We start from the raw sequence: 21,229 nt of genomic DNA, 5'->3' as shown, positions 1-21,229 counted from the left end.
TTACATTCATTCATAGGAATATTGTAGCGAAAATCGCTCTTTTCGACCGAGCTTCTCATAGCTTAGCGGAGAAGACGCAGGACTCGAAACCCGAAAGTACCGGGTTCGAAACCCATCAACGGCAAGATGCCTGATAATTGGTTTTTATGTAAATATCCTTGTTGTTAATGTTATCTTATTTATGTAAATTTCCTTCTTATTCTTCTAGAACATTCCAAGTCTGGAATGTTTCAGCATGTTCACCAGCTGTATATAAGTAGCTCTTCATTCAGTTCTAGTTAATAAAATGTCTTGAGTTTAGACTTGTACTTGCCTATTCATTTGTACGATCCCCTCATCTACGCGACAGTTTGGTGGAGGCGCCGGGTATTTCTCAGTTACTACGGCAGAGTTACGCCGAAGCCTGCGGATTCGAGGACTTCCTCCTGTGTTTGGGCTCTTACAGGCTTCGCGTAAAAGATCGAGAAAGATGGTTGATGAGAAGGAAACCGAGCAGAATTCTCCAGCAGACAGTTCCGCTTCAAGTAATGTCGCACCAATACCGATCCTGACGTACCAACTACTCAGAAGCCCGTGTATATTCAGCGGGGATAGTCAAGAAGATACTAATAGATGGCTCAAGGACTTTGATCGAATCGCCAACTATAACCACTGGGATGATCAAATGTGTCTGGCGAACGTCATTTTTTACCTTGGCGGAACCGCTCGACAGTGGTTCGATAATAATGAAGATACATTTACCAGTTGGACTGTTTTCAAGACTGCTCTTAAGAACACTTTTTTCCGAGCAGCTGATGTAAAGCGCCAAGCTGAACGAGTACTACTGACACGTGCTCAGCAAATCGATGAGACGTCTGAAGCATACATTCAAGATGTTCTCGCTCTGTGCCGGAAAGCAAACCCATCTATGGGAGAAGACGAAAAAGTGGCCCACCTCATGAAAGTATTGCTGAAGATTTGTACTAGGTCCTGTCGTCCCAGCACTAAGACAGCGTCGATGCCTTCGTGAAACGCTGCCGTCACATAGAAAGCCTTCGACGAAGACGTATCGCCCGATCACGATTCCAGAGGCTGCCTAATGTCTCCGCGGTGTCGGCCGATGCGGACGCCAGTGAACTAAGGTCTATAGTGCGCACCATCGTCACGGAAGAGCTTCAGAAGGACCTTTCGCAAGTTCAGGGCTACACGGAAATAGAACCCGTAGCACCGAATGACATAGCATCTGTGGTCCGGGAAGAGGTTATAGAGGCGCTGGCACCACTCACAGGAGCAGGGAGAAGCAAAAACACTACCCAATGTTCACTTCCAGTTAGGTCGCAACCAAGACGTGAAGCCAGCCAGAGAACTCCAGAACGTAAGATAGATCTGTGGATCTGTGGAGGACTGTCGATAATGTACCTCTCTGTTTTCATTGCGGACGCCCAGGACATGTTCTGAGGTACTGTAGGGAAAGACGCCAGATATGTGAAAAAGCAAGAGCCGTAAAAAAGACGTCCAACCCTCGACGGGACAGGGATACTGAATCTACATACAGCTTCGACGACGAATATGCACAACCTAGTTCTTCCCGAATAAGGAGCAGTTCACCTTATCCGCGACGCTCTCTCAACCGCCGACAATCGCAGTCACCAGTACGCCGTTCGAGCCGTTCCCCACTTCGAACCAATGAGGAAAACTAGCTCAAGCGACCTGTACAGGAGGTGAGGCCGCAGTTGAAGAAAATCCTCCGACGTACACCAAAGCCAATTTGGAAAAGAATAACACTTTTATCACCGTGAACGGACAGTGTGTGAAAGCCCTTGTTGACTCGGGTGCTGATTATTCTGTCATATCCGAACAGTTACGTCGACAGCTAAATGCTCCTATGTTTGCTGAGATTAGACCTGTATTGAAAACTGCCTGTGGTAAAAGTGTAGCTGCCTCGGGACGCTGTTTATTGAAAGTTGATTTGAATGGGACTAAGAAGCCGTTTGAATTCCTTGTGTTTCCTGAATGTAGTCATCAAATGATACTTGGATGGAACTTTTACGTGCCACCGATGCCGTTATCGATTGTGGAAATCAAGAACTTACACTTGCAGAAATCCTTCCAGACATTGAATATTTAAATAAGTCACAGCTCTCCTTGTTTGCCGCAACCGATTATGTAATTGAAGCAATCACCGCAAAGCGAATATGTGCCTTGAATTCAGAGCTACGGGAAGCAGATGAAGCTATGATTGTTGGAAATAGAGTTTTTAAGAACTATCGATACCAGCCTCAATTGTCACTATAGAGGATAGTTGTGGTAAATTATGGGTAACTAATTGTTCTCGACGAACTCAACTGATACCGAAAGGGATGAATGTCGGCTATTTAACGACCATAAAAAACGACGCTACTTGCTCTCTAAGTGATCAGGCTCCAGCAAGTTCCAAGAGACATAGGTATAGGAAAAGGTTATCTCAAGAAAACTTAAAAAAGATTTTTGATACTGATTTGACTAGTGCTGAGGAAGACGAGCTATTGAGTCTACTAGATGAATTTAGTGACATTTTTGACTTATATATCAAACAGTATTGCGAAAAAATCCCGATGCAATTCGGTGAAGCACAATATTGATACAAGTGACAGTGCACCAATCAAACAAAGGCCATACCGTGTGTCAGCCACTGAGAGGCGTGTGATTGCAGACGAAGTGCAACGAATGCTAAAAGAAGATGTGATACAACCATCAGATAGTCCATGATCATCTCCAGTCATGCTTGTGAAGAAGAAAATGGTGAATGGCGTTTTTGTATCGATTACAGAAAATTGAACAAGGTAACTAAAAAGGACGTCTATCCGTTACCTCGCATTGATGATGCTTTGGACTGCCTGGCTGGTGCAAAACTTTTCTCTATGATGGATCTGAAGTCAGGCGCTACTGGCAAATAGATGTTGATGATGAAGACAGAGAAAAGACAGCTTTTGTGACTCCAGATGGTCTCTATGAATTTAAAGTCATGCCGTTCGGATTATGCAATGCTCCAGCCATATTTGAACGGATGATGGACACGGTACTAAGAGATCTCAAATGGAATATTTGTCTTTGCTACTTCGACGACATAATCGTGTACGTACCTAATTTCGAAGAACATCAAAAGCGTTTGAGGGAAATACTGAAATGTATCCAAAGAGCAGGACTGACGCTAAATTCCAAGAAATGTTTGTTAGGCAAAAAGAAACTGACTATACTGGGACACTTAGTCGATCAACATGGGATATATCCCGATCCACAAAAGGTAGAGGCTGTAGCAAAGTTCCCTATTCCGAAAAATATCGCCGATGTCCGAAGTTTTCTGGGCTTGTGCTCCTACTACCGACGATTTATCCAAAATTTCGCAGATATCGCAAAGCCCCTACATGACTTGTTGAAGAAACATGCAAAATTTTCTTGGAACGCGTTACAGATTGAATCTTTCGCAACGCTCAAAAGGCTGCTGACCAGTGCCACTGTTTTGGGACATTTTATTCCAGACGCAGAAACCAGGATACATTCTGACGCTAGTGGCTATGGTATCGGTGCAGTACTGGTTCAGATCCAGGATGGCAAAGAAAGACCAATAGCCTATGCATCCAGGTCCCTTACTGTAGCTGAAAGGAACTATTCCACCACAGAAAAAGAATGCCTTGCGGTCATCTGAGCAATTAGTAAATTCAGGCCATACCTCTACGGAAAACCCTTCACGGTAGTCACAGATCACCACTCTTTATGTTGGCTGACCAATGCTAAGGATCCATCCGGAAGACTTGCACGGTGGGCTCTCAGGTTGCAGGAGTACGACATAAATATCGTCTACAAGAGCGGTCGGAAACACTCATGCAGATTCACTATCGAGGAAGCCTCTTATAGAGCCAATAATTGAGAACAATGAAGACATCCCTTTCTTTGCAGCAATCGTATATTACGAAAAAGTGCAGCAGAAAGACAAACGATTAAATCCATCATTACAACTCTCAAGAGAGGTGACGCATATCAAAATTATCAAATAAAAAATGGTATACTGTACAAAAGAAGCTATGATCCTATGGGCCAGCAGTGGCTCTTGGTGGTACCAAAGCAACTTCGTAGCGAGGTTCTATGAAGTCTTCATGATGCTCCAATAGCTGGCCATCTCGGATTTGCCAAAACGTACGACCGAATAAGGAGGAAGTTCCATTGGCCAGGGCTATATGGAAGCACACGGCGGTATGTATCACACTGCCGAGAAAGCCAAAGACGGAAATCACCGCCGCAACGTCCACCAGGACAGCTTCATCCGATAAAACCTCCTGACACACCGTTTACCAAAATTGGAATAGATCTACTTGGACGCTTTCCTGTTACTCGAAATGGGAACCGGTGGATTATAGTTTGCACAGATTACCTTACCAGATTTGCAGTCACAAAGGCAATACCGACAGCTGAGGGCACCGAAATTGCCAGGTTTATAGTTGAAGAAATTGTACTGAAGCATGGTGCCCCCAAAGAAATTATAACTGACCGAGGACGCAACTTCCTATCCAATGTTGTTAAAGAAGTAATTCATCTATGCAAGACGTCTCATCTGCTGACGACTGCTTACCACCCTCAGTCCAATGGCTTAACTGAAAGATTCAATAAAACATTGGCAGACATGTTGTCCATGTACGTAAACGTTGAACAGAAAAATTGGGATACTATTCTACCATTTGTAACCTATGCCTATAATTCAGCCAAACAAGACACAACGGGATTCAGCCCATTCTTTCTCATTTAAGGCAGAGATATCCAGACTCCTCTCGACGTAATTTTCCCATACAGTATCGAAGATCCCGAAGATGCAACATCTGATCACTAGAGCTGAAGAAGCTAGACAGCTTGCAAAACTCCATATTCTTAAAGCGCAAACCACAGACAAGCGCCGATACGACGAAAGACATCGACCTGTCAGCTACAACATCGGAGACTTTGTCTGGGTCTTCACTCCAGTACGAAAGGTTGGGTTATCTGAGAAGCTCCTAAGACGTTACTTTGGACCGTATCGAATAACACGACAGCTCTCTGACGTGACGTACGAAGTAGAAAGTATGGAACAAAATAAGAAACGACGGAATTCAAAAGACATCGTTCACGTGTTGAGGTTGAAGCCCTATCTTGATCCGAAATTACAACTAAACGATGAAACAAAGCCCAATATTTCCAGGAGACCTGTTTACAAGAAGCCAGACCAGATCGCAGCGGGACGCTGCTTCTTCCTAAGAAGGGGGAAATGTAGCGAAAATCGCTCTTTTCGACCGAGCTCCTCATAGCTTAGCGGAGAAGACGCAGGACTCGAAACCCGAAAGTAATGCGTTCGAAACCCATCAACGGCAAGATGCCTGATAATTGGTTTTTATGTAAATATCCTTGTTGTTAATGTTATCTTATTTATGTAAAGTTCCTTCTTATTCTTCTAGAACATTCCAAGTCTGGAATGTTTCAGCATGTTCACCAGCTGTATATAAGTAGCTCTTCATTCAGTTCTAGTTAATAAAAAGTCTTGAGTTTAGACTTGTACTTGCCTATTCATTTGTAGGATCCTCTCATCTACGCGACAATATTATTCCTATATTTTCCAGAGTAGTTTCTTTTCTAGGTATTTCATTTCTAAATATAACCTTCTCTTAAATATTTCCGCTTCACCAGTACATCCAGAGTGTCCATAGCTTTTCTTATTTGTTTTACTCACTCTCACGATGGATATTAACTGAATTTCACTGATAATTTTGACTGAAATGAGAAAGATTAAAAATAATGTTTTAAAAGTGTAGCATTGGATATAACGAAAGGAGGAACCTGAAAAAGTAATAGTACTACTTTGTTTAGTGTAAGCAATTTTTTCCCCGGAACAAAATTACATCAATTTTATACATAATTACCTCTCGCGTCTGTTGCTTGAAATTTTGTATAATAAATTCAGCTTTGTTAAATTCTGAAATGAGTAAATGTTTCGAGATACTGAAATTTGAAACAATAAAGCACTCTTTAAGAAATTTAATAGTAGTTCTATTTGTAAGCAAGTAGGAAGTCAAAAATACCAACATATACAACACATCTCTCAAGGAATCTTTCACGATTAATCCAGTCTCCCTCTTTTAGATATTTGTTTTCAGCTTTGTATTTATCCCATTATCTTAAACCTATACAGTGTAATTTTTTTCCATCAATAAACAAGGGATGAAAAGTTCTTAGTCGAAATGGAGAATTTAAAATTAATCAGCAGTTATAGCAATTAGCGTCTTTTATTTCGCCAGCGACAGATCCGTTGGTTCACTGGGTTAGGTGTTCATTAGCCTATCAGATCCCCGTCAATGGAATCAATAAAATTTAGATCTTAAATGTCTTCCAGACAGAAAAGACTTCGCAAAAAAATGTTGACATTGCTATTTTTTCTTAGTTGAAGAAACCGTTCCCGTTTACGCATACGTTTGAGGAATATTTCTCTAAATCAGGATTTTCGAGCATTGTTATGAATTCGCTCTGAATGGGGAATTGCCGGCAACAAATGTTCCAACGAAAGTTCGAAAGTATGTTACTGCAACTTACATAGTTAATAGAGATACGTAAAAATCTACCAGCTGTCGCATCTTTTACTATAAAACCACCGCTTTACCTCTAAGACGCAAAGCATCTTCAATAAACAAAGTAGCTAAATTTTCATAGCGTTTAAGCTGAGGAGGAAACTGGTACGAAATAATTTATTTTTCTATAAACAGTAATTTAATTGTCTCGCAGTCCGAAATTAGTAGCTACACTTCGGAAAACATTATGATGTCAGATGGTAGCAACCATAAGGTCCGTGGTAGCAACTCGTACAAAATAACCCATCTTTCTAAGGAAAAACTTCGTCGTCAAACTCTTCTTCCGCGGAACTTAGCATATAATCCCGAAACTAATCACGAGCAAGAAATTCCTTACATATCAATAAAAATAGTTTTATTTGCGATTAAAATTATCTTAACTTGGCATTTTCATTCTCAATTTTTACTTTTCACAAACCGTACCACTTATTTTAGGAGAACCGTTTCGACACGAATTTACCATAGACTTTATGAGGTCCATGGAATTTACAGCTTTCGCACGCGGTGAAGCCACTCCCATTTCGTAAGGACACTCACCCTTGGCATATTACAAAGATTAGGTTTATGTGATTAAGCCAAAGCCTGGAGGGCTGTCTCCCTAAGGGGAGGGATGCCTTCGTCGAGGATTTTCTAATGGAAACTGGTTCGTATACACAAAAAAGGTCAATTCCATGTTTCACCTTATGAAGAGGATATCGCACAAGTGGAACGAAGTTTTCGGCTGCATAAAAATTAGGTCCGAAGGCCACTTGACAGTCCCGTGTTCGTAAGCGTAGATCTCCGAAGAGCAGCAGTGAGGGTAGAAGGGGGCCGCAGATCATTACAGGCCAGGTAAGACATATCTATCAAATTAAATAACAAGTGTGTAAAAATACATAAATATTTACAGCAGTATATACAGGTAATAATGGATGCACATTTAGAGAGGGATGTCATCGCATTCGCAGGTAGAGACCGATGCATAAAACTTGAGTTAAGTACACCTCATGCACAAATGTTCAGGATATGGCAACTAACCTCTTAAAAGGTTCGTAATAGTATAGGCTATGATCAAGAAGTGCCTATCGGACATTAGGGAATGTAAAATGCAGTGAAAGCAAAAAAATTTGGGGTACACAGGAGTTAGCTTCTGAGCGCGATAAGATCATCGAAATCGCAAATTATTAGATAGTACTATTACTGTGGAAGACTCCTTACGAAATGGGGCTTGGCTTAAGGGTGTGCGAACCCTGGATTTTTTAAACTAATTTGGTACTGATTTAAGGAGGGAATGCTGCGTAAGAAAATGTTGTTGATTGATAACGTAGAATCTTGAAATTTCTTAAGAATCTCCAAACAACATCATAATCAGGATCAGTAAACAGTACAAAAATATTCAGATATAGCAACTAATTTGGGACAGAGAGAATATTATAATCCGTTTTCGAATGGATGACCTGTTTCCAGAAATCCCTTGTGTTGCCGTCTCCGGTTTGCGTTGTTCAGTATCGACATGCGGATCTTGATAAAAACTTTACTTACATTACCCTATAGGACTTGCGGTGGGCTCCAGTACATTAATTATAAAAATGTTCAATCACAAAAATAAAAGCAATACAACTGTAAAATACACATTAAGGCAAAATTGTAATTATTAATTACAAAAAAAATTAAATACTATTTATAATAAAATAACAATTCTGTGAATATTGATGCAAATAGCGGCACAAGATCTGATTTATTGTTATATTGATAATTTTATATAAAGAAACACTACTGATGTACTGTCGCTTCGATTACACTCGAGTTATTGCTTCACCGTTAGCTTCTGATAACATGGAGTGGCAACATTAAGTCCCCGTGAAATCGAAAAGAACTGGCTGATTTTCTGTTTGTGAAATTTGATATCAAAAAATTTAAATGTTAATCTTATGGGGGTCAGAGTAGTGTTTAGCATTCTCCCATTCTCCTACATTCCAGACATTTCAACAAATATTATCAAACGGCTTTTAAATATAATTAATGAATAATATAATGTCCCATAAAAAAACTTTTATAAATATGTAACCAACTCTCATAAAGTATCATGTCTGAAAGACTAGACCGTCAATCTCGGAACGCCTGCTATTGTCAGCTGGGCGAGTTCAATATACGCAGATGAGAGGAATACAAAGGAAAGGTTCCGGAATGGTTTCCAACGGAAATAATTAGATCGTGGAATGGCTTTCAGTGGATACAAGGGAAAAAATGGATATGCTCGCTGACTTATTCCCGAACCGTGGAAGGAGTTTCACTTCTTATTTTTGTGCACCATGTTTTATCGAACATTTTGTTTAAGGATAGATTAATTTTTATCAATTTATGAAACAAAAAAAATATTTCGTAGAGAAATACGTGTTTGCAATGTAAAATTGTATGCCTATTTAAAATTTGCTTAAAGGCATAACGTTTTGGCGAAATTACATAATTTTGTTTATTCCAACGAAATTTAATATTTATTAGAACTCTTATTAAGGTAAAGAGATTATTATACATGTTACAATACGTAACTGTAAAGTTTTTATTTACTTAAGGTACTGTAGAAAATTGTAACTGTAATAAAAAGGCAGACAATAAAAATAATAAATAATACACTTACTAACGAAACGCTAGCTACCCTCACAAAGCAGGAGCTCGTTCATAGCAAGAGCTTAATCCCGGAATGACTGAAATTCCCTATACTCAAAATCCCTTTTCCTTTTAGCTCATCCCTACTTTCACGTACCATACCTACAAATCTTGGACTTTTCCAGCAAACAATAGAATTCGTTCCGGGATTGAGCGCCTACTTCCTAATACGAAGAAGAGTAAAAACAAGAAAGCTAAAAAATCTGATCATTAATCCCGGAATGACTGAAATTCCCTATACTCAAAATCCCTTTTCCTTTTAGCTCATCCCTACTTTCACGTACCATACCTACAAATCTTGGACTCTTCCAGCAAACAACAGAATTCGTTCCGGGATTGAGCGCCTACTTCTGAAAGTAAGTAATTTCTCCAAAAGCGTTCGTTACGTGAAGTTCTAATATTCAGCTTTGCAAGGCCCCTCCTTAACTGCGCTGTGACTGCATTTATTCGCGATTACGAAAACGATAATAGTTCGGGTATCAGACTTAGAACTAAAAAAATACTCTAATAAATTAAAAAATGCCACTGCACCAGAAACGTTTTCATGCAAATGTGATTATCATACGTTTCCGAAATTAATTTTATACTTAGTGAGAAAAAGTTTACGAATCGTTTGAAACTAGAAACAGTTTAAATGATTAATCGTATTCTTGCAGTGTTCACAAATCATGCTTTTAATGATTACATATATATTATATATAACGATTCTCTTTGTTAATAAAGAAACTTAACCGTTTCGAAAAAGGAGGTTAGAATACATGGAGATGGCGTCTCTGCTATTGCAGTAGGAAGATAGTGAAGCCTGGGGGAAGGAAATAAGCCACGCCACGTGAGGGCATAGAAACGATTACCTCACTAAGCGCAGTGAGGTAAAACGCCAATTGGTTTAGAGTTCTCAGTGTGTTTTCTGATTTTGTACGCGTAGATGTGAAAGGCCTAAAAGGTACTGAATTGTTACAGCGAAATAATGGCTACGTTTCCGACTTTTTGTCTATGTAAAAGAATGTTTTAGAAAGTTTATAAAAAAAGTAGAATAATCGAAATGTGTGTTTGAATGACCTTTAAGAAAGAGTTTGAGTATTTTCTTTGTGTAATGTACACGAAGAAACATATATAGTTCTCAGATTTACCTTTTCATAATAATAATAAAAGTGATATTCGTAATTAACATTTATGTGATGGCAAAACGATAAGTAAACAAGGGGAGAGGGCGTGGCTAGCTCTCCATGGAAAAGAAAACAGTTTACTTTGTAATGTCTGTTCATAATTACATTACAGGTCTTACCTTTTATGAGTTTAACTACATTTTATTTTTGTGCTCAAGTAAATATATAATAACTGGATTTGATCTTTAGTCACATTTGTTGTGTGAGGTTTAGAATAACAATGCAAAATTTACATATTTCTATCATAGTTTATTCAAATTAATTTTTTTCGAAACATAAGTAATATTCATAACATGAAAAATTTGAGAATTATATATACTTATTAAAGTATAATCAAATAAGTATAAGTATAATCATCGAGAAAAGTAAAGAGGGCGTGAAGAATCTGTGATCCTCTACGACTACCGGGAACAAAATTGGGTGTGGTTAGAGTACGTCAATCTTTCTAAGCCACGACTACTAAGGGCATGCTTCCCCCTTTTTTGGCTTCACTTGGCTTCACATATCGCTATTTTTAATAGATATTTTATTAGCGATTTAATAGATATTATAACATCGCCATGTTGAGCCATGGCGAAATATAGATCCCATCTTTTACTTCGAGATATTGCTCCGTTTCAAAGACGTTTTTGTTCATCACTTTTCTGAGTCTAAGGAATACGAGTGCAATATAGTGGTAAAGGTCGTAACCGGAACCGGTTTTAGAGGTCTTACGAGGCGACGATGCAAGATCAAAGATAACGGAATGACGACATCGATAAAGAAGGTTCTGAAACAAAAAAAAGTTTTGCTTCATTATGGCAAAGCTGTGGTTTAGAATATATTGTGCTATGGTTTGGAATATATTGTGCTATGGTTTGGAATATATTGTGCTATGGTTTGGAATATATATAATTGGTTTCGTTTCGTTTGAACTGATTTATGTCGTAATTAGAAATGGGAGAGGGATATATGCTAAGGCTGTCATGCCTTTGAGGAGAACCTTCTAAGATAAGCTGTCTCATATCCGGATTACACAGAAAACTTCCATTAAACACGAAACTAGGGCAAATTTATAGCGTTCAGCGACTTTAGATTTTCGACATTGATGGACGGAGTTTGGTGCTGTAGTTCAGTTTTTCATTCAGCGTACGAACTTTATCCCAGTAGGTTTCAGCAACATACATCGGATATTTGATGTACAGAGCGTGACGACAATTCATCAAATGATAAAAAATTCGAGGAATTTGCAAAGAAATTTTAAATGCTAACTGATGGATTTACACAAGAATATGAGTATGCCAACAGTTCTACTTGCAAAGATAGGTCGTATGATAGAATTATATATATGTCTTTTCCTCTTTAAATCTAATCTGGAAGTCGCAGACAGAAGCGGCGTGAGACTTCGTATGACTCCAAAAGTTTTGCCTCTAATACAGTTAATATGTTCTTTCCAGAGGAAATTTGAACAATATTTTAGTCCGAGGTAGGTAGCGCTTTTGACAACAGGCACTACAGTGTCAAAGAGCAACAGCTGTGTTGTCAAGGGATGATTCATTTTGTTTTTCTTAAAGATCAGTAGTTTGGACTTGTCTGCATTGATTGCTATTTTCCATTTGGCGCACCATTGTTCCAGCTTGGGCATAAATCTCTGAAGTTTCTTTACGGCAAAATTCGGTGACCCAGACTTGACAGCGAAAGCTGTGTTGTCTTAGAGGGGCGCCGGTATAAAATATATACCGGCTCTCAAAATTCAGAATTTCGCTCTAGATTTTTTTTTAAGTCTCAATTTTGTGTCCTTAGGGTCCATAAGTTATAGTTCGTGCAAAATTTTACCACAGTTTAAATTATTTTATATACCGCCTCTCAAAGGATTAATGCAGAGAAAGGGGCGAAAAGCTATTTCTGGGAGTATGATTCATCATCTAACGTTTCATATAAGGAAGAAAAGTTGTTCATTTAGTTTCGGCTTTGGTACGAAGTAAAAATGTGCGTTCATTAAAAAAAAGCACTTAAACAAAAGTGCTTTAGATAAAAAGTAAGCACCTATAAGGGCTTTTATATTTTATTTTCAAATATAAGGACCTATAAGTACTTGTAAGGACCGATACGAACCCTGTTACATTTACTGTAAAGAGTTAGTTATAAATTATTAAATTAGGCATAAGTTACAATAATACTTACATATTCAGCGAATTATTTAGTTTTTGGTAAGTTTTTCTATATAATTTACGAAGGAAGTCGTCCTTTTCTTCTACTATTCTTTGTTCATAATGTCCTATTTGTTCAACTAGGTTAGCTTCTTGCTGTAGTAGATCCGATTTCGCAGATTCGATCTAGAATGCGAAATAAATGTATTATATTAAATTACAAGTGCTAAGAGTTTGGAAATCAAATAAATGGATGGACAAAAATATGGAAACACCTTGTGAAATGCATGTTTGAAAAGAAAGATTGATTTTAATGAAATATGTAGGTGGCGCTGGCGTTTTTGACTACTGACGCTACCTATACAACTTCGTAAACGTGCTAAACAGTTCAGTTGTTGTCGGAGTACTGTTATGTGAGGTTGTCATTGCATTATGTCAGAGTTAACAGACTTCGAACGTGGGCAAATTGTTGGAGCACGTATGGTAGGTGCTTCCGTAAGCAAGGTAGCCGAGGTGTTCAGATTTTCAAGAGGTACTGTATCGAAGATTTATTCCGCATATTTGAAAAGCGGAAAAACATTATCTGCTAAATCACAGCGCGGACGAAAGTGTGTCCTGAGTGATCGTGACAGATGATCATTAAGGGCAATTGTGACGAAAAATAAGAAGACCACAGCTGCAAAAGTTACTGCTGAAATGAATGTTGTGTTACCGAACCCTGTGAGTACCAAAACAATTAGAAGGGAGCTTCATAAACAGGGAATTGCTGGCCGTGCTGCAATTGAGAAGCCACTCATCAGTGATGCTAATGCCCGTAACAGGAAAAGGTGGTGTTTATGTCATAAAGCCTGGACTATAGAGCAGTGGAAGCGAGTAATATGGTCTGACGAGTCTTCTTTCACATTGTTTCCCACTTCTGGCCGAGTTTACATCTGGAGAACGCCATCTCAAGCCTATAATACAGACTGCTTGTTGCCAAGAGTGAAACATGGCGGGGGTTCTGTTATGGTTTGGGCAGCCATATCGTGGGTCTCTGCTAGCCCCATGATAACTCTGTCAGGGCACATGACTGCCAAGACACATGTGAACATTTTGGCCGATCAAGTTCATCCCACGGTACAAACTTTGTTCCCCGATGATGATGGTGTCTTCCAAGACGACAAAGCCCCTGTTCACACAGCTCACATTGTCCAGGACTGGTTTTCTAAGCACGAGGATGAGTTGTCCCATCTCCCCTGGCCACCACAGTCACCAAACCTGAATATTATCGAACCTTTGTGGTCTACATTGGAACGGAAAGTGCGTTCTCGTTATCCACCGCCAACATCGTTATCTGAACTTGCCACCGTTTTGCAGGAAGAATGGTATAATATTCCCTTGGCAAACATACAGGAACTGTATTTATCCATTCCGAGAAGACTGCAAGCTGTTTTGGATGCCAACGGGTTTCCTACACCATATTAAGCAAAGAAACATGTTTTTCTAAAGGTGTTTCCATATTTTTGTCCAACCCCTGTATATCTCCTCATACAAAACGTTCTTTCTGACCACTTTATTTCTGAGATTTATATATATATATTTCCGATTTATTTCTGATTTACATATATATTTAATCAAATGCACGTATATTTCCCGCTTTTTATTTTATAACGATAACAAGACTTTGTCCGGAAACTCTCAAACATATCCATTTTCCCAAAACCGATTCAATAGTCTGGAAATGATATTTTGGGAAACTCCTAACGCGTTCGCTACAGTGGATTGCGTTTCCTTGTCTTGTAAACAACTGATGGCCTTCCTGGCTACCGATTCAACTAAGTCATCTTGCAGAGACATCGTATACTCACTGCCACAAAGCAGTAAACGCGTGTTTAAATCTCCTAACTACAAAAAGAATGCTGCACGTTGCTCCTTACTCCTTTTAACTACAAAGCATCGTTTTCGACGTCACAGACTAAATTTGCATATTCTCAACTTTGTAAACGTTGTAATTTTCCTTTATAATCTTTCTATTCCCTTTAGCTGAAAATGTTGTTGGTTATATGGTTATTTCATACCGAAGTCACAATATCCCCTAATTGTTTTGAGCAGTGAATGTGACTGCAAATGTTACTCCGTAGTAGAAAAGAATCTGAATCTCCGACACAGATGCATTTCCCGAATTCAATGCTAGTGTAGTTAGGTAGCGACTATTCTTAATATATTTTAGAGTATTTTATGGCAGATTCAGCATTTTATTATTATTTGCATTATTTACTTGTTGCTAATATATTCTATACGTAAGTGTTTTTAGGGGGTGGCACCAAAAAGGTATTTTGCCCCGGGCGCCAGTTATGCTCGCTACTTCACTGCATGGGATTATAATGTGTTTCTGAAATGACCTGCAAACTCATTTGCATTGGCCAGCCCTGATTTCGAATATTAATAATCTTTCGACTTCTGGATGCCGAGAACCATCCATAGGGCAAAAGCTTAGTCTAACATTTAATATAAAAATTTCTCATATTACAAAATATGTTACGTTTTTCTCTTCTTTCTGACACCAGTTACGACGTTTTCTTCCTACACGTTCGTACGGGGTACGTAGATTTTGAGTGGATAACGAAGACACTTGATGAAGTATCGAAACACACTTTATTTACCATTATTATCAGGACAGATCCAAAACACGTTTTACAGCCGTCGAAGATCTACTATAAACACGCTGACAGGATCAGCGCCACAGTCTTTAGGTTATCAGGCTATCACGGTGGAGATAGCTTCATGGGAAAGCACTACAGTACAGATCTCGACTCTGCTTGGTCGTTCTCGGAACTACACGTACTCTCGAGACTCTCCACGCTACAACTCGCAATGCACTCGACGATACGTAAGAGTGTAGCTCTCGACTCAGCACAGTCTAAGACAAAACTCGGCGATGCACTCGGCGCTAGACTTGGAGACATTCGCTCAATGACTGATTATCAGCTCCCTAGACGAGGCACACACACACTGACTGCGGACCAGCAGGGTTTATATAGCTTTCGGCTTGTGTTCGAGAACATTCTGGGCTAAACCGGTAAAAATTGGTTCTAGAAGGTTCTCCATCCGTCCATGGCCTATCGTCGATTTTGTTGCAAAATGGGCGATTTCTCGCCAGATGTGGCAACCCTGCTTTCCCTTGCCATTTTATGGCAACCCTAAAACTGCTTTGCGGGGAAGCTGTCTTACCGCGCCTGTACATTTCGTAACAATATTAATTATTTTTACTGATACCTTATTATAAACTAGTTAATTATAACTGGCTTTCTATTACATTTATGAAAATGTATGTATACATATGTGTATGTACACTGCGCAAAAAAAAAGGGAGAACATTTCTATATCTCCCGTTCTACTAGGACGATTGAAAAAATTCAAACTCCGTTTTTCACCGAACTCAACTTTTAGGAGCTAAAATTTTGAGAGTTAATTTTTTAAAAACTACTCATGCAGTTTTTACAAAACTTGATAGTTTGGCGGAATTTGAGTCGTAGACTCGAAATATGGAAAACAATTGGTATGTTATTTCAGAAAAGTCCTATTTTGTGTCAAAACACCTATATTAAAACTATTCTGTATATAAATCTAAGCTCGGCAAATTCTGTTTCGCCCATCTCTTTCAAAGTTTGGGACATTGGGGAAAAAAACCTTTTCTTAATTTACATAATGAAAGTTGCTGTACGAATAAAATCTGACTTTGGCTTCAATGCTAAATCTGACTTTGGCTAATGCTATACTAAAAATATACTAAAACTATAATAAAAGACCATATAGTAAAAATCTAATATTCACCTGAGTTTGTGTCATCTTCGCACACATGCGATATGCGTTGGCACACACTTTTCTGCTGTACAAGACGTCAAGATTCACCATGGTATCTTGAGCACTATTAAGAGTTTAAAACACAGTGAATGGAAAATCATTATATTTTAGATTATATTCACTATTATTAAACATAATTATACAACATTCCTTTAACACAACTAACATACTTTGCATTTTCTTTATCAATAATACATTTGGAGATGATGAAGAGAAATTATCAGTTTGTGGTTTCCAAATAATTTGAATGAATTGGTAATAATCTGCCATTTCGCATGCATGGAAGATCAGACTAATCAGGTTGAGGGTAAGAAGTAATAAAACGGGGCTGAAGATGGTGTTTCAGTGGCTTAATATCTGCTTCCCATAAACCACCAAAATTTAATGCGTCTTTTCAGTTCTGATTTTGCACCAACCATATTAGTACCGTTATCTAACATTATATTATATTTTCGACGTCTAGCAGCACATCTTTTCACAGGAACAAGTAATGAATCTATAGTTAAATCAGAGTCCACAAGTATTAAATATAAAACCTGGATAATCTCTTCCACCAGGTCAATTTCATATAAGTTGTTTACATACAAATGGTTTAACTAGAAACATATTAGACATTCCTGTACAATAGGGATGCACAACCTTTTTAGCAGAAGAGCCACTAACAGAAGCGACTTGGTTGCTGAGGACCAATAGCGCATGGAAAAATATTTTCGGGGGGGGGGAGGTGAATGCAATAATTCGCTTAATTTGCAATTCAGACATATAACATATCGAATTTAAACTGATTTGGAGGCCGTTACATATGTACGTGAGCTAAGATGGATGGTGTTTCCCTTTTCCCTTACATGTGTTATTCGAGCCAAAACACACAGTTCAGCTTGGAAAAAAGATACAGTTTAGGCTTGTGCATGATAATTTAATAATAGTATAATAATAGTATACTAATGTTTTAATAAACATGTGTACAAGTTAGCTGTAGTTAAATACATTAGTGTGATAGTTGAGACTTAATTCTATCAACAATTTTTGATATATTTAGTTGAAAGTTAGTTGCTGATATTCTTAACACAGATTGCAAGTGCTGAACTGTCAGTTTATTTCTTAATTTTGACTTATTTGTGTTCATAAGAGAAAATGCTTGTTTACATATATAAGTACCACCAAACATGGTAGCAAATCTGCTTGCATTATCTTTTAAGCGCAAAAATTCGGCAGGTACAGTTCTATAGTCCAGAATATCTAAATCACGGAATCTGGATTTGCATAAGTTTGTAAATCGATAAGTTTCTATTTCAACATCTTCTGGAGCTTCTTCGACTACAACAGAAAATGGATCCCAGAACAGTTTAATTTAAACTTATGCAACTCAAAATCTGAAAATCGCTTTTCAAAAGAAATTAACAGCCTCTTTATTTGATCTGAATAATCCAATTGTTTATCAGAAAAAAGTTTCTTTGAGTTTCTTCAAGTAAAGAAAATTGGCAAAATTTTGACAGCCAAGCTGCTTTGAGAACAGCTTGAGTTTCAGTTTGAAAGCAGATACTGCATTGGCCAGGTGATTGATGATTTGCTTTTTTTCTCCATCAATTTTTTTTGTTTAAGTCATTCAGATGCACTGTCACATCAACTAGAAATGATAAGTCACACTTGAAAGATGGTTCCTTTAACATCCTAGTTTGCTTGCCATTTTCTTCAAGGAATGGTATTATTTTATCAGTTAAATCAGCAAACTTTTTCAAAGCCTCTCCATGGGTCAACCATCGTACTTCAGAGTAATATATGAAATCACTATGTTGTTCATCTGTGTTCTATTATTTCCATAAATTGCCTGTAGTTTAAACCGCGTGAGCAAATAAAATTGATTGTATCGCTCACTACTTTCATTAGGCGGTCAAATCCTAGTTCTTTCGCACATAGCTTTTCTTGGTGTATGATACAATGATACTCAAGCAACTCTTTTCTTCTATCATCCAAATGGTTTCTCAGTAGAGTCACCATGCCATTCTGAATTCCAATGATATCTGGTGCTCCATCAATAGTGATACTAACAAGTTGGTTAAGATCAAAATTATGTGCGGAACACAAATTTAAAACTGACGATAAAATTCCAGTTCAAGTTGTTCGCCCCTTCATTGAACTCATTCCATCAAGTTCTTCAGTTACTTCAAAATTTTGAAAAATTCCTCTGACAAACAAAAGAAGCTGAGCTGTTGAAGTAACATCTGTTGACTCATCAGCTGCTAGAGAAAAGTACTTAAAATTAGCATTCTGTAACATCATCAGATAAACTTTGAATTCTTTGAATTGCATTCTGCCGAGACTCACATTTTAAAATTTCTGCCGTAGCATCAGAGCATACTTTCTCGGAAGCCAACAATATACATTCTTTTGCAAAATCGCCATCAGTAGATGGGCGGCCACATTTAGCAATTAAGGCTACAATTCAAAAACTAACTTCAAAACACTTATCTAACTGCGAAGATGCCTTTGTAAGTACATTCTTTCGAGCAACGAGAGAACGGCGAAGGGATTCTATTTTACAATTTCGATTCTCTCCCTTAAGCTTTGAAAATGCCGAGTGTTTCGTGTCGTAGTGTCTCTTAATGTTGTACTCCGTGCAGACACTAATCGTAAAATTACATATCAAGCGTTTAATTCTATTATTTGCTATACAAAAAAGTATTTCGAAGTCCAGGCTTCCGAAAATTTGCTGTTATCGTCCGCTAAGTTTCTTTTCGTTTTGGCATCATGACAACTATTAAAACAGCATGGAACAAAAATTGCAAAACTCTATGTTGGTTATATTTTCAAAGAGTAACAAGAAACAAAAGTAAAACAACAAACAAAGAGTAACATTTAAACAAAAGAGTGGAATATTCAAAACATGAAACTTCTTAATGCTCTCGAAAGGAAAAATAAACACACACGTGATAAAACAATGTATAGTGAGGAAGCCAAAAGGTTCAAGTTCAGTGGCGTAGCTAGGATTCCAGCGCCCGGGGGCAACTGAAGAATTTGCGCCCCTTTATGTGTGTCATAAATGGAAAACATTTCATTAAAAAATTTCGTAGCATTAATTTGGCGCCGCCTGGATGCTGCGCCCGGGGACAGATGTCCCCCCTTGCCCCACCCTAGTTACGCCACTGTTCAAGTTGTTCATCCCTTCATGGAACTCATTCCATCAAGTTCTTCAGTTATGAAAATCATCCGAGTCCTGACTGAAGAACATAAAGTTGCTTAGTGAGAGATTCGAAAGAATAATATCAAATTCTTGAGAATTCAGGGTATTATGAGTATCACGTGACCGGTACCAGCCAATACGGTTGGTTCCGCATTGGTTGTCCTGGTGAGTTAAATTATTTACACTTTGCACAAATAACATTAAAAGTCTTTGCCTTTCCAGACACTAAGTCCACATTCTTAGTAGTAAACACAGACACAAATTCACACACACGAAATAAATCTTGGTTAAATGCTTGGATAAATACTGGGATTAAATGCTTGATTAAATACTTGAAGAAAATGAGCTAAATTGGATAAAACTATATACATATTTACAGTTACCACTTTACATTGTGGTGAATTGACCTAGGTCTTTTCACCACACTTTCCACGGTGGGATCCTAGTTCGTAAGTTCTCTCAAAGTATTGACTGACGAATTCTCAATTTTCTCAAAACACTTGTGAGCATCCATTAGGATCTACTCCGGTATTGGTTTAATTCTTAAATTTTCATAAATGATCGTACTTCTAACATACCAAAGCGCATTAACCATCGATCTTAGTATTTTATTTTGCAGGAGGTTAATTATCCTTCGTTCAGTCTTTAACGTCGTGGCCCAGGCCGAGGCTGCATAAAGCAAAATTGATCTAATAAGTGCTGAATACAGAGTACATTTAATTTTAAAGGTTAAGTTTAGATTTCCGTCCTATGAGATTATAGAGGGACATGTAAGCTCTATTTGCTTTGTTAACTTGGTTAATTACACGGTCTTTAAAGCTAAGTCTTTCATCAAGAATTACTCCGAGATCTTTAGTAGACGAAGACACTGGGATGATATCATTTTTATGTCAATTTTTATGTCACTATTTGTTCTCTCATTTTTCCTGTAACGAAGATTCCGAATCGCAGCAAATATATTTCTCTTCCACTTTACTAGCGCATGCGTACAAAAACATTCGTGCTACGTCATACGATAGTCTCCTCTTTCTTAATATTTTACAGGTGTTGGTCCTATGTCGGGAACTTGGCTTAGTCCAAATCTGATTTAGAAAGATAGAGTAGAATGAGTAATGAAGGGGGAAGTGATGAATTATTTTTAGCTCGCAACCCCTTCCAGAGACAATCGATATGTAGAATCGCAACAGAAATTTGAAAAGGTCTCGGTGGGCCGCTCGCACATATCGCTTGAGGGCCACAGGTTATCCATCCGTAATGTACAACCTTTCAAGTTATATTTCGACCATTCGTAACCCAAAATTTAATGGAACCTGATGTAATGAGACGTGTGCACCGAGATGGGTAATATTGCAAATTTAAACTATTAAATACATGTTATTTTGGCATTAAATAAGGAAATGTTTTATCGAATTTAAGATTACTATTTGTAGGTTTGCCTCCTACTCTCAGAACAGAATACTTGTCTAGAACTGGATAAAATTTTAACTTTTGTTAAAGGAAGACAATTCTTATTTTTAGAGGAGAATATACTAATGTTGTTTCCTACACAATATTTAACTGAGACAGTGATGTATATCAGGACTGCAGATGTCAGCATTTACATGGCGTGTTTAATTACTCATTGATAAGTAGTGTACAGTGTGTGACAGAATTTTTTCCCTG

The 21,229-nt window shown here is 38.1% G+C and overlaps 1 protein-coding gene across 1 annotated transcript in view; it reads right to left on the bottom strand.

Moving 5' to 3' along the window:
- LOC146998968 (uncharacterized) overlaps nt 1–21,229 on the bottom strand; it is a 42,198-nt gene that overhangs the window by 5,157 nt on the left and 15,812 nt on the right. Inside the window, exons 3-4 of the mRNA XM_085810363.1 lie at nt 16,357–16,450; nt 12,578–12,729 (exon numbers count right to left, since the gene is read on the bottom strand). Coding sequence (XP_085666489.1) covers nt 12,578–12,729; nt 16,357–16,450 — 246 coding nt within the window. The remainder of the gene's footprint in view (nt 1–12,577; nt 12,730–16,356; nt 16,451–21,229) is intronic.

Source organism: Stegodyphus dumicola, chromosome 2 (assembly GCF_044657685.1).
Source record: "Stegodyphus dumicola isolate Sdum_Otavi_A_Nest chromosome 2, ASM4465768v1".
Classification (NCBI taxonomy): Eukaryota; Metazoa; Arthropoda; class Arachnida; order Araneae; family Eresidae; genus Stegodyphus; species Stegodyphus dumicola.
The sequence above is the reverse complement of the archived record's forward strand: the minus strand, read 5'-3'. Positions and strand labels throughout refer to the sequence as shown.